The sequence below is a fragment of the Centruroides sculpturatus genome, unplaced genomic scaffold, assembly GCF_000671375.1.
Source record: "Centruroides sculpturatus isolate CEXI.00-Female unplaced genomic scaffold, Cexi_2.0 scaffold828, whole genome shotgun sequence".
Lineage (NCBI taxonomy): Eukaryota > Metazoa > Arthropoda > Arachnida > Scorpiones > Buthidae > Centruroides > Centruroides sculpturatus.
In genome coordinates, this window is record NW_019385075.1 from 76,725 (window position 1) to 92,117 (window position 15,393).

A 15,393-nucleotide genomic window follows, 5' to 3' on the forward strand; every position below is an offset into this window, starting at 1 on the left:
GAATGAATTTCGGTGTAATATGCGAATATCAACCACAGGTAAAAACAAATATTGTTAAGATATGTTGTAATTGTCAATCTATTTATTTGAATTTTGTGTAAATTATAAGAAAGCCATATTTAAAAGCCCAGTAGTCAAGCTGCTATCTACGACCCTGTTTGTTCTCCAATGATTATCGTCGACCTTGTTTGTTATCCAAGTTGTATATGAAATATGAAATTGTCCATCCTGTTCGACATCTGTACAATAGTGGTTTGTGTTTTATGGTATGTTTTTAAAAAATTTTTTTAAAAAAACAGTTTATCTACTCGCGTATTTTTGTACAAATTTTCTCATGTTTTATTTTTTATGTCTAGTTGGCTGAAGAGGGGCCAATGCCCGAAACGCGTAATGTAAAAGGCGTCCCAACTGAATAAATAGTCAATAAGTTGCCAAGTGTTGATATATGTCACCTTAGTGTGTCTGCAAAGAAACAGCTTAATAACAACAACACGGTTTCATCAGAATCAAAAAAATTACCATTGATTATTTAATGAGAAGCAATTACACTTAAAAAATCGATCACAGTTATGCTCAATACTGGCAGGCCAGCACGGATGAGACCAGAAACCGTACCAGGAAAAAGTTAGTGCTACAATTTATCCTTACAATCCATCCTTTATATGCCCAAATCGATTCAGATCACTTGAAAGTTTTTTAAGAGTGATCTGACAGAATATGTCGGGCTCATCCTCACTTTCCGGTGGTCTCCATCAAGGACACGAAAAAGAGCTTAACGTTTCGTGATGGAGAACTTCAGTCTGGAGTTTCCAGGATTTTTCGAATTTACATCCTCCACAGCGGTAGACAAGCCTTATTTTTAAATCTAATAATTGTTTAAAGATTTATCTCTGATTACAACGAGGTACAGTTTACGATCGGACTGAAAAATGCTAATACAGTATTTAAAATAGAATACATTGAAATTTTATTACACTCGGGCAATGTCATGAATATCCCAACGAAGGCCGGATGACCGAGCGAGATAGCCTGGGGACCTAGAAACGAATCCAGACGAGTCGAAAACGCCCAGGAGTTTTTCGGAAGACGGTCCATCTCAAATATATCGGGCGTCTTCCCTAATCACCTGGCTGCCCCATTGTGGGTCTGACCAAACCCACCATGGGCTTGATTAAAAGAGTCCTCTTAAGTGCCCACAGGGCTGAAAGAGTAGTTCAATATATATATATATCGATGCAATGGAGACAAAACGCTTTTATTTTAAACACAAGGAAAATTATAGTAAAACAAAAAATCTTCGAAATCGTCCATGACTACTTCAACAGAGGACAATTCGGAAAAAAAACTGCGCTCTCTTTGCGGAAATATTTTTAATCGTTTTTATTTAAAATCCGAAAAAATATTCAGATTTTAAATTCAGGTTTGTTAGCAAATTAATTTCTTCGTTCAGCCTTTTCTTGCGTTGATGAGCAGCGAAGTTTTAAAATTAAGTTTTAATTTCAATTTCTTTATATTTTTGTGAGGTATGACTCAAACTAATCTTTCTCATTTTTTTACAGGTGAACTAAATAAAAAATACAGTAGTATTTCTGATCTGTAAGACTAAATTTCTGCATCCATAAATCTAGTATAACAAGTCCTGTTAATTGATAAAGTACTAGTATATAAGATAAATATAAAATTAAGATATAGGACACAAAGGCATAGTAATTAATCTTTCTCAGATTAAAAGAACTTTTAAGAATAGAACAGCTGAACAGATGATTATTTATTTACTTACATGAGGAAAAATAGTTCTGTATTCATTATGAAATACAGTAGACTCCCTATAACACTGTTGATAATTCCGTGTTATATGAATTCCAAGTTGTACGAGTCACTTAGATTTTACAAATACGTGAGCCGTTCACAGACCGGTACACGTATTTGTAAAATCTAAGTAAATCGTACAACACGGAATTCATATAACACGGAATTATCAACAGTGTTATAGGGCGGTCTACTGTAAACATCACTTACGTAGAAACTTTGCCGTATTAGAAAAGTATAAGGTACGTTTAATGAAAACTGTCGTAATCAATTTAAAATTTCCAATAAAAAGCATTAAATGACGTCATGTGATGTAGTATTTGAATTTTTAAACTATAGTGATGGAGTGATACACAACTAAAATCAGATCATTATTATTATGGAAATACTACAGAACTATTATGTTTATATATATATGCAATTATATTTGAAAAATTTAGAATTTGAATAGCATATTCCAGTGTTCTAAAGCTTTTTCTTTTCTTTTTTTTATGAGCTTGAAAGAGTTGTTTTAAACGCAAATGTTTGTGCTTGAATTAAATTATTTAGTACAAGTTTTGTACCATCGATAAAGCTTTTATTTTATTTTATTTTTCAGTAACTAGTAGGTAAGCCGGCGTTGCCCGGGCAAAAATAAGAACAAACGTTAAAATTAGGTAATTTCGTACTTCTAACCCTTCTACTGTATTATATTATAGAATTTGGTTTATATAACTACAGAGGTTATCTTACATAGCCGATCTTACCCATTTTCATCGGGTGCAAGAATTACCGAGGCTAATTGGGTTTAAAAATATGTTTGATTTTCCGCAAAATCGCAAAAAGCCGCATCTAAAATAGTACAGTAGAAGCGAGTTCTTCAGGGTAATCCTTAACTCTCTCCTTTTTCTCTTTTCCAAAAATCCCTTCTTATTAGTGTGCATTCTCATGACGTACCTTAACTGTGTACCAAATTTCAACTTTCAACTCATAACTGTTTGGGTTCTGCGTTTATTATTATACAGTATTTAGTGGGTTATACTCGGTTGATACCGGTGGCTGTGTACTATGCCGGACCAGAGTCAAGGCATAGCAACCAAAAACTAAAATTAAATAAGTGTGTCACTGTTCAGGAATTTCCTTACAATATGGCATGTATTCAATATAGTGGCCTTCTGTAGTGTGATGTATGTATTTCTATTCAATTGTAATGTTCCCAGGCTTTAGTGTAGTGTGTGTGGTATCACACCTGTACAGGAGAGAACAACAGGTACAATAAGAACACTATCTATCCTCCACAGATGCCTTATTTCCTGGGCGAGTTCTGTGTACTTGTTAATTTTTTCATTGCATGTGTTTTGTGAGTGTTTGGAATGGCTGTGTCTATAATGTATGTGATTTTATTGTGTTTGTCGATGAGTGTGATGTCTGGTCTGTTGTGGTAAATTGTTTTATCTGTGATTATGGCTCTGTCGTAGTACATTTTGTGCATGTTGTTTTCCAATACTGTTTGTGAAATATACTTGTAGTATAGTTTGTGGATGTCTACCAATTTGTGTTTCTGTGACAATGCCGAAGGGCCTCCCTATTCTTCGGCACCACATGACCAAGGGGTCGACATCGCGTCGGCTAAGATTGCAATAACAATTACGTCAGGACTGACACCACTGTGTCTTCACGGCTAGACACAGAATCTGTTTCATTCAGCATGTGTGAGCGGTCGCGTATGTGAGTGAGCGATCCAATTCGGGATGGAGGGTGAGACAGTGCACCGGAAGTGACTTACTCAGAAACGCTTTAACTTAACAACGGTTTAATTCGTAACTATAGGCCATACAGGATATAAAATATATCGATTTTGACTCGTTAGTTTTTAGAAATCTGTGCTACAATTGATATAAAATAGACATTAAATTGGATTTAAGCTTTCTGTTACAGTTCCGCGGTTCTCAAGAGAGAAGGTTGCGCGTGGCGATAAATACCGTGAGTTTTAGTGAGTTGCTAGTAGGTCGTGACAACGAAGTTAGTCCAGTTAGGCAGTTGGGTCGAAGTTAATCCAGAGAATAGGCACTTAAATAAGTCCGATGGTCCAGTGAAAAGCACAACGCACATGGAAAAAGATACGGAACTTGAGACTAATCTCTTCGAGGATGGGGCGACGACTGCGTCACTTTGTTGTTCTGTTATAATGTTGTATTGTTAAAACGGAGATATTAGGTCGAAAGGTGATGAGAAAGCGTTGTTATTAGGCCTGAGAACTTAACAGATGTTTAGCTCCCAGGTGTAAAAGTTGACAGTTATTGAACGAAAGTATAGCTATGATGTGAAATTATGATGTAACGAAATAAACACACGGAAAGACCGAATTCGGATCCTCACATTTCTTTGCAAGCTCTTGGTGTATTATATTTGCTACTTGATTGTGTCTATGTAAGTAATCTGTCTGTGCCAAGAGCTTGCAACCAGAAGTGATGTGTTGTATAGTTTCTGGCATGATGTGACATTTTCTGCATGTGTCATTTGTGAGTGTTGTATCTTTGAGTACGTGTTTTCTGTAGTTTTTAGTATTTATGACCTGATTCTGTATGGCAATCATAAATCCTTCCGTCTCTCCAAAGAGGCATCCTCGATCTAAACAGCTGTTTGACGTAGTTTTGTCAACAAAATCTTGGGCCAGTCATAAGGATGCCTACCGTGGAGTGCTTTTTGAGCCCACGATTGCTTGATGGTATCTATGCTTTCTATATGTTGTGTCAAGTCTGTATGATGTGAGTGTAAGTTTAATAGTGTAATATATGGTATTTGATTTGGCTAGAGTTACTGCTTGATGTAACTATGATGTTTCTTGTTTTTTGTAGAAAAACTCTCACAGTGACTGTATTTGTTTGTAGTGAAGGTTTACTATGTCATTCAGGCAATGTTTCATAATTTTTTATTAATATTGTTCCTTACTGTTAACTTACTTGCAAAGCATGTACAAGTGCAAAAACGCTTTTAGAACTTAATGCTCTATAACTGGCATCAAACACTTCTGACATCATTTGTTTTTTGTAATCAGACATCGGAATAATCTTCAGCCGACTGCATATTTTAGCGTACGTTTCATTCTCTGATATTTGATAAACTGTCTTAGCTATAATACGCAAAGCATTTAGTGTTAAAATGAAATTATATTATAATTTTATGCTTAAAATAAAAGAAAAGATATATATTTGCCTGAATTAAGTTTGATATCAAGTGATAAAGATTTTACTTTTTGCAAAATCTCTTCACTTTCTGCATCTGAAAGTTCTTCAATCTCACTTAAATCAGATCCGACATGTTCTTCCGATTTGTCTTCAACATCGAGTCCTTCAGAAACATTCAACCAATCTTCAGCATCACTTAGGCTTTTTTCTTCTCCATTTTCAGTTTCTAAATCCTCAAATATTTTCGATCCTTCTTCGAATAAACGACTTTTTTCCGCTGCAATTACAGCCATTTCGCTAGGAATATCGCGAGACGTATTTATATTCTTTAACGAGTACATTTTAGAATAATTTCATATTTAAATTAAATCGTTGTTTTAGAATAATTTATTGACTTTTTTGAAAATATAAAGTGAATTAATTATTCAGCAATATATATATAATATAATAATTCTATAATATTTTTTTAAAATGACGTCATGTAGAATTCCTAAAAAAATAATTTTTTTAATCTGGCAACACTATACGTTAGATCAGCGTGGTACACTAGATGTTGATATTCTAGTAAACATTCGTTGAATGTTCTTTTTAGAGGTAAATTGTGTTAGCATAGTATTAAATATTTAAAGCCGATTATCAAAATTGGTAAAAGATACTGAATCAATGTCAGGAAGTCATGCTTTTATGTCATTTGCCTGTCGATTACGTTCTAACAAGTATTTGACGGGTGATAGATGTGGTTGGAGGCCGTGGATTCAGCGATGGAACCACGAAAAATCGACTGTATTCAGAAAAGAATTATGGTGCCAGATAAATAACAAATTAATCATATTAGGTGAAATATTAACGAAACAATGTAATTTTTATGCATCTCAAAGACTGAGAAGAACGTCTCAGATTTGGTATTTATATACTAAACTTTACAACGAAAAGAGTTTTCATCGTTTTGTAACGAAAATTGTTAAACAATTACGTTTTGATAAGAAGAAGCCAGTTGGGATGTTATTAGGTGCCTGCTTATTTTCATGGGATAAAGTTAAAATTACTCACGAAGAAATAAATAGGTAGGAATTGCAATTGCTTCATTTTATACTTTAAATATATTTTTTAATGACACTGTCAAAATTGATTATATTGCATTTGATATAATTTTAAGATATTTTTTCAAGAATTTCTTATTCTAATGAAAAAAATGTGGTGATAAAAATGATGTAGTGAGAGATTTAAATATCCTTACATAACTAATCTGTTGAATTTTCTATGATTAATATATATGTGATTTATTGCTCTGATGTTTACTTGTATTTTATTTGAAATGATTAATATATTAGATGAGGATGGAATTGCTTAAAAAAGTTTTTATTGAGGTTTCTATCTGTTTAATTTATTCTTTATCAGTTTATGCTTAATATTGTGTAATTACTTGAAATTGTTCTTTGATTATTTGACTTTTGATAGGTAGGGTAGGGCTCCTGTTGCCGACTGCTTCCAGTTGTCAACCGTATAAACTATAATCTGTGTGTAATTAGTCCATCTGAACAGGTTTAGGCAAGCTATCTTTACAGGAAGCATCATAATATGATCCTGTTCTCAATGGCACATAAGAATAACAGGTTGCCTCACTCACAGAGATGGGAAAAATTATTGTGCAATGTATCTTCTGGTACTTGACTATGTAAGGTATTGCTGGGTCTTTAAAGACAACAAAGGTTCTGTGTTTCAGATGTGTATTTTTACAAAATGCCTATTATTGAGCTCACTTAATTGTTTTTCTGGTAAACTATCAAGGCATCTGCCATAGCTAACAATTTTAGTCAATTCTGATCTAATATGTAAGTAATGAGGTTGTTGACAACTGGGTATACTGACTCTGTAAATTTGCATGTTTGATTGTGGTGGTTGAGTACTGGTGTTTGTGACTTTTTTTTTTTGTGATGTGTCCATGACTGAAAATTCACATGTCAGTTATCCCTTTCACATTTGTGAGACTCTGGATGAAGGAAAACCCAGTTGTTGATCATCATAAACAATTTTGAAACTACACTGGTTGACTAATGATGCAGATTAACCAGTAATCAACCACTGTCATATGCCAAGTTTCCTATGCCTGTTATTCCAGGGTATTTCCAAGTCCAAAAATGCAAAATACACCAGTATACAGAGAAAGCACTTTCTGGTGCTCTTTTTGTTATTAGTAGCCAAAAAACGTCTATCAGAGCTGCATTAAGTTCTGAAAATTCTGAAACAAACTAGTCCCATTCAAATCCATCACCAGCAGTTCCATATACATCATCACATGGAAATGTGTTTCCTGGCTTTCTTCATCATTTGTATTGGCCACAACCAATTGCTCCAAAAAAGCAACATGAACAAAAAGAATGTCCACCAAGTCTTATTGCTTCAAGTCATGGAGAGAGTTCATATTAGAAAAGGAAAAAGCAAGCAAAACAGAGGAAAAAGAATGGAAGAAAATGGAAAGACTGAAGAAAAAAATCTGGAAGATCTTCCAGGAAATGTAGTGACAGAAGGGAAAAAGCAGAAAAATTCTTGCATCACTAAATACAAATGAAGTTGGGATCACTGAGAAGCAAACGTGTGCAAGTTGTGCTGATGATTTAGGTAGTGACATAGAAATGGATGAACTAAAAAATGTTTGCTGTGATTATTGCAGCAGGTGATACCATTTGAAATGTTCTCCAATAGTAGGAACTCCTTATGATGATGCTGCAACAATGCAGCTCGTATGTGATGTTTGTGAAGTAAATAAATCATAATTCACATAAGTGTTCATGTATAATTTTTCCCACTTATCCAAATGAACTTATATCGATAAACACTACAGTTGGCTTATGTGGTTGACAATTGGATCATCAATGGTCGGACTTGGAAATTTCCTGATCAACTACTGGGTGAATAGCCCATGTGATTTATTTATTTTTTAAATAATGTATAGAAAGGTCAAATAAAAAATTTTTTCTTTTTCATGACAAGTATGAAACAACCTTTATTTTTATATATGAATTTTGTTTTTTGTATTACTATATATCATAATAAAAAATATCAAAGTCCAAAACAGCTTTAAACAGTCAACTACTGGTGCCATTATCCTACTATTGGTTATCATAAATTATGCATTTTATCTCATTTTTAAGCAAGGCTAGTTTCAGTCAAAAATTAAGTTTAAGTATGATAAAAATTTTCTGTTAGCCATCATTCTTTCTTGAAAAGAAAGGAGAACTGAAGAGAATTAAGAGAAGTAAAAATAAGATATGGATAGATAAAAAGACAACAACAGATTACTGGTTCATATCAATAAAACTTCTAACTCAATAACCAAAATAACCAGGAAAACAAATACTTGAAAAGCAAATGTTTTTGTCCATTTTTAAAAGGACATCCATGTTAGAACACCAGCCTGATGTCCATTTAAAAATGGATGAAAACATTTGCTTTTTAAGTGAGTGTTTGTTTGCTGGTTTTATGTTTAATGAGTCAGAGGTTTTATGGATATAGTAAAATGGCATATTATTAAAATATGAGAAAAATTTCATTTGACATAATCTATTCTAAAAATAAAATGCTATGCACTTAAGAAACAATACATATAAACATTGTCAACAATAAAAACTCTATTTTATTGTGTGATATTATTTTTATTTGTAGTGTCTTAATTTTGCCAATATTCTGAAGCAGGAAATGTGTATATTACAGCTCTAAAGTTCATGAAAACAAGTTATGCTGAATATAGTGAGGGAGGAACACATTAAGTACTGTGTGTTGGAAATAAGCAATACATACTATACATTGAAATTTGTGTTGTGTTACTTTGGAGCAACATGCTGGCCATATAATATAATGGAAATAGTTTGAGCATAGCCTGTAGGATTGGAAATTTCACTAGCCCAGTAAATTTTTTTACAATAGAATACTGCCGTAATAGGAACTTCAGTAAAAATAACAGTAGGTGTATTATTTTAGTGATTATTCTATTTCTCTGATTTGTTCATTTATGCAGCCTTAATTCTGGTAGAAGTTATTTTGAATTCAAACCCTTATTATTAGTGTACAAAATGGCATAACATAATCAGAAAAAAATCATTCATACCACATGTGATTTTGCAACACATCTAAAAATTAAAAAAAATATATTTTTTTTAACATTGCATACAAAATTATATTAAATGGACATCATATTTGTGCTATTTTGTCCATAAAAAGGAGGATGTCCAGGGTGATATTTTATGCCCCTCTATTGTGGCACTTAACGAGTTAAAATATTTTTGCCATCCCACTGAGGTGGCATCCATCAACAATCATTTATATCATAAATCAGTCCTACTTGTACAGTACCTTTCATAATTGTGTAACTTTTGTTCTAATAGTATATGTTGTTATTTACTACTATTTGAAAGGTAAAAATACAATATATAAAAAGAATGGTAAGCATTATTTTAACAGGCATTTAATGTATAGATCATTAGAACAAAGTTCTATTTCTTCCAGAAATGAAACCTTTCTTAAATTGATTAAACAATATGATTAAAACCATCGCTAAGGTTGATGTCACCCAGTGTAGTAACTTAGTGTCATCCATGGGGATCTCTTTTCATACCCAACCAAGACCATACAGAGTCCTTAGTAATGTTTTTTGTATATACTAATGTTATTAATAAAATGTAATTATCAATGTTATTACTGAATTTAATGGCAATAATGTAAAAAACTAGCAAAATTAAAATTATACCTTTAAATTACAATATCAAACAGGTTACCTGTATTTATACATTTATTTATTTTTATTTATTTTGGTAATCATATACTTGCAAAATGTAAAATATTTTGTATTTTTTATTGTAAGTTGGTAATAATGGCAGCTCTGACCAGAATGCATTAGAAGGTTCAAAAAGTAAATTAGCATAAAATTTTAGCATTTTAGGTACATTGTTTGATACATTGTAAGCTGGGTTTACAAAAAATGTTTTTGTTATCATAACTAACTACAGAGATATTTTTATAAAGAGTAATAAATTTCTGTGAAACACTGTACAAAAATTTTTGTTACCTAGTGTAGTTGCTCCCTATAATCCTAGTAACACCACTGATCAAAATTACTAAAAGAACTATTATCAAAGTCAGTAGCATTTTTGATTCATGGAATTTTAAAGTTCTGTAGACTGTACTAGAACAAATTTTTATATTAATTATGATTATTACTTAGAAGACATACTGTACTGCTCCTAATTAATTCATGTTTTAAGCTAATCTTTTACTTCAATATTCTTATCAATAATTATTTTGTTAAGTTTTAACCTTCTTTATGTATAAACAAGAATAATACTGACTAAGAAATGTGCAATCTTGCAATTCATTTTTGTTATTAAGCACAATTTTTATTTATACAGTATATAATTTTGATTCATTTAAGGGAAAAAAAGTAAAAAATTTATTATGCAAGAATATTTTGTTTATGAAAAGTTCAGAGGTCATTATCTTCAAATTGCTACAGAATTGATTTGTTGTTATTCTAAAGTTTTTAGTTGTATTATTTGTATGTCAGTCAATTATTATTATGGAATTTGTCTTTGATAAAAATATAACTTTACCAGACATAGTGGTGTGGTAAAATTTCATTTTTGATGCAATAAAATATTATTATTTATACCCAATTTATTAAAAAGGCAATAAACATATAAATTTGTCATTTAGTTATTGTTTATTTAATTCATAAATAAATTCATAACTTCACTAAAACTTTTGGTAATTATTATTGCTGTATTGAATAAATGTATAATGTGTATATATACCAGTATATATTACATATTTTATTTTTATAGGTGAATAATAATAGAATATATTTAAAATTTAATACTGGTTATAAATATGTAATCTATATTTTTATTATCTGACATTCTGTTAATGTACTTAAAATCTTCTAACTGAATATTTTCTGCAAAAGATTCTTAAATTTTACTGATTTAATTTTTAATATAAAAAGTTTGAAATGATTTAAAATTCACATTAATTAAGCAAATTTTATAAATATTCAAAGATTGTAAAACGAAACTGATTTTGTAAAATATTTTGTTGCCCCTCATTAATGTAAAAAGATAAGCATATAATATTTATATTTTATTTACAAATCAAAATTTTTGACTTAAGAAAATCTAAATAATTTAAATCATGATTAAAANAAAAATTAGGTATCTATTTTAACCTAATTTCAATCATGCAATAATTGAAAAGAGATGCATGAGACAGATTTTAAAGTCAACATTAATGTCATTAAAATAACTTTGAATAAAACATGAAAAATCATTTCTGAAGTTGGATAATCATACAGAATAATCTAAATACTTTTTTTGTGGATATAAAATGAGTATACCTAAGTTTATTTCGATTTTAATAAGTAATTAGATTAGTTTCAGTTTAACAAATAATTAGTGTGTAAATAATTAAAACTTCTCATATAAAAAAGGGAACAAAGATAAAAACAAAATACAAAGCAATTTAATGTCAAAGACAAGAATTCAGTTCTACAAAAAGTAAAAATTACAACAGAATGTCATCTACATTCATTATTATTTTACAAAAATCATTTTTAAATTTTATTACAAACAAACTTTGGATAGCATAGGGCAAATTATCCACTTATTTTCTATCATTTGCTATCAAAATACTATGTAATGTATCAGCAATTATGCTCATCAATATCAGATGATCATTATTGAAGAAAATTTAATATACAGGTCAATAATGAGCCATTTATATAATTTAGAAAAAGTGAGTGATCCACCTTTTGGCTAAAATGTCAAAACTTTCAGGTAAACTATCTAAAGAACTTTGCGTACAATACCATAACTTTGGAAGATTATGATTATTGGTTAAGTATTAAAAATATTAATATGTATAAACTGTATAACTTTCCTTTGTAAATTATGTCAAAACTTTCAGGTAAACTATCTAAAGAACTTTGCGTACAATACCATAACTTTGGAAGATTATGATTATTGGTTAATTATTAAAAATATTAATATGTTAGTCATTGGTATTGTAATATACATGTGTGAGATTAATTTTCTTGCAATCAATACAACAATCAATAATATTTTTCATTAAACAAAATATCTTGTTTACACTGGCTGTTATATTACCCTGACTGAATTGCCTAATAGCTAATGTTTCCAGAAATATCACAGTCATGTTCAATTTTTGGCATCAAGAAATAGAACTGTACTATAATTTTTACAGTACATCAATAACATTTGTTAGTTTTATTACAATTCACAAACAGGATAAATTGTATTAAACATACACAAACTCAATAATAGTATCTAACTTCTTTTATTAAGATATGCCAAAATTGATTACAAATTTTATTTTTGAACATTATTTATTAAAGATATCATTTGTTGATATATTGTTTAGATATATTAAATTGTTCTATTTCTAAGGACTGTACAGAATTAGAAAATTTCAATTTCATTGAAACATAATTATTAATTTTGATAGAATAAAGCAATGAAAATAATTTTTGCTTTTTATCCTGAACAATATATGAAAAATATAATAGCATATAACAGTGGGTAAAATTTTAACTGCATATTTCATATTGGTAATTGAATCATTATGGATATTCAAAAGAAGTTTGATTTTCTTTAATTGATATTATATTATCTTTCTTTGGTTTAGAAATGGCAAATTTTTAAAGAATCTAATTCTACATATACATTTTCATATTAATGAAGACTTTGTATATAATAATTTCAAAATTTGTAATTTAAAACATATTTTCCTAAATCTCATATTACTTTTATCTATTATTTAATTTATAAGTACAGTTTGATAATCATGAATATTATTTTATAGCAACTGTAGCAGTAATTTTGAAAATTTTTGTCAAAGAAAACTTTGTACTATTTTTAATATACCCATGTGGTTTCTGAGGATGAATAATTAATATTTAAGCCTGTTGTTATATATAGAAAATTCTTACTCCATTAAGCATTTCAGAGTATATCACATCTTATTTGCATTCAATAAAACTGTAGAATAATACATTGTTCTGTTTATCTAAGTTTGCTAAGAAAATGACAGATTTCACAACAAAATTATTATTTTATAGTAAACATTGATCCACTCGACTTAAGTGTCAGATTAAATTACTTGTATGAATCATTGACAACAACAATTTGACCAGCTGATTAAGTTTAAAAAGAATTCGATAGCTTAAATATCAACCGTATTCAAAAAAAAATTATTATTTTATTCAAATTCTTTTAATTAATATACAAAAGTTTCGACCGACAACATAATGGAGTCTTTATATTTAGTGGAATAGCCACCCACCCACGTCAGATTTTACAACAAATCACTCGAAAATCAAACCCCCTTAACAACGGCCACTGACAAAAACAGTTAATTTTTAAACGCTTTTGCTTAACGTTCTTGAAAAATGGCCGTCTTTTAGAGGTTTTTCGACTGTATTTCTACGAATGAGGAATTTAATGAACCTCCTACATAACATCTTGCAGCAATTAATGATAAAGTACAGTGTAATTTACTTGTTTTAAGTACTTTTTATCTTTAATTTTGAAACCCGAATATATGGTAATTTAATTTAATTTTTTTCTGTAAAAATAAACATAATTTCGTTAAATTGAAACAAGTAATAACAAATTGTATAACCAACCTTGACTTATTCGTTTGTTTATTCATTGGTTATTTCGCGAATGCTTAACTAATGAGCTTCTATATTTTTATACCCCTTTTATACGCGGTTCATCGTTAGAAGCTTAAAGGATATTGTTGGCGGAATTGCTTTCTAGGATAGATATGACCTTCTGTGCAAATATAGCGAATTGTTTTGTTGTCGTCAACCCGGTAATTAATGGAGTGAAGTGGGTCTTGTATCCTTGTTATGCGATCTAAACAACTGTGACGTTGATTTAGCCATTTTGAACTTCTTTTACATTCGTAGCAATTATAATTTCTTTATCATTTAATTATATATAATTATAAATTTTATGAAATTTTACCTACATACCGTAAAACCTATTCAAAACAAAAACCTGCCAAAATATTCGGTACCGCGCGAGTCCGGTTTACACAAGTTTTATTGTATTGCATTACACTTGTTGCTCGGGCTTTTGAGGTTGTAGGAGAGGGTGAGGTTGAGTCGAGAGAGGGTGGTCTTAGTAACTAAAATGTACATTTATTAACCTCAGTATGTACAATAACGAAAGTGTAAAACTCAAAAAATTGCTAAAGTTAACAGGCGGGTGGACTTAACATTGTATCTTTTCCAATTCGCCACGCCTAAACTATTTCACCTTTCTGAAATTTCTCTTCAGCGGCATTATCTATAGAATAAGAGCTTTAATTTGATACCCGAACCGTATTTTTAGCCCCAGCCGTTTACTCAAACAAAGTCGAACAAGCTGAAACCCTCTCTCAATTAATAACTTATATAGAATACTTTCAAAGTTGAAATCACGTAGAGAAATATATAAAATTTCCGTTAAATATAACCGTGTGTCAATATTTTAAATAGAAATAAATAAATAAAATTATCAAATATCGATAAGAAAGATTTATATACAATAGAATTATAACGAATTTTCAAAGGTCGTCATATTTCTTATAATCTGGATAGTCTTATCTCTCATTAACGTCCCAGAAATTTTTATAGATTAACGAAAAATTAAATAAATTTGTTCCCCGAAATGTCTAAGATTAAAAATAAGCAATGAGTTAAATTAAACGAAATTCGAATTAAAAATGAGAATTTCACGAATTGATGAAGCTTGGTGCCCCTCTGCGTGTTGAATTTAGACCTGTAGTGGCTCTGTTATAATATAAAAAAAGCTCCTAAATATTAATAAATCTAAAGGTGTAAGGCCTTTAAGGCCTTAAACTATATATTTATATATATATACTGTATACTTTTCTATAATGAGAATTTAAGCTTGCTCAGCAATTTAAATCAAGCCTTATTTGTGGATTTTATGCCAAAAAAGTCATATCAATCATAAAAGTAGGCATTTCTTATATACAATAAAACCTGTGTAAGCCGGACTCGCGCAGTACCGAATTTTTGACAGTTTTCCGGTTTGACAGGGTTCTTTTTAACATAGAAAAATCTCTCCGTTTAGTGGGGATTTCCTTTTTCATTCAAGTTCCACTTCGGACAGGTTTTACTGTATTTATACATTGTAGAGGGTGAAAAACTCTTTTTACAGTACAGTCGACCCCCTATAACACTGTTGATTATTCCGTTTTATATGAATTTCATGTTGTACGAGTCACTTAGATTTTACAAATACGTGAGCTGTTCACAGCCCGGCACACGTATTTGTAAAATCTAAGTGACTCGTACAACATGGAATTCATATAAAACGGAATAATCAACAGTGTTATA

General features: G+C 30.3%; 2 protein-coding genes across 2 annotated transcripts in view; one reads left to right on the forward strand and one right to left on the reverse strand.

Annotated features, from left to right (window-relative positions):
• LOC111634277 (leucine-rich repeat-containing protein 74A-like) overlaps nucleotides 1-5,323 on the reverse strand; it is a 21,396-nt gene extending 16,073 nt beyond the window's left edge. The window contains exons 1-2 of the mRNA XM_023379012.1: nucleotides 5,005-5,323; nucleotides 4,752-4,921 (exon numbers count right to left, since the gene is read on the reverse strand). Coding sequence (XP_023234780.1) covers nucleotides 4,752-4,921; nucleotides 5,005-5,317 — 483 coding nt within the window. The 5' untranslated portion in view covers nucleotides 5,318-5,323. The remainder of the gene's footprint in view (nucleotides 1-4,751; nucleotides 4,922-5,004) is intronic.
• A 122-nt stretch (nucleotides 5,324-5,445) lies between these two features.
• Nucleotides 5,446-15,393, forward strand: part of LOC111634282 (stAR-related lipid transfer protein 7, mitochondrial-like) — a 43,595-nt gene continuing 33,647 nt past the window's right edge. The window contains exon 1 of the mRNA XM_023379021.1: nucleotides 5,446-6,040. Within this exon, the coding sequence (XP_023234789.1) occupies nucleotides 5,640-6,040 (401 nt within the window). The 5' untranslated portion in view covers nucleotides 5,446-5,639. The remainder of the gene's footprint in view (nucleotides 6,041-15,393) is intronic.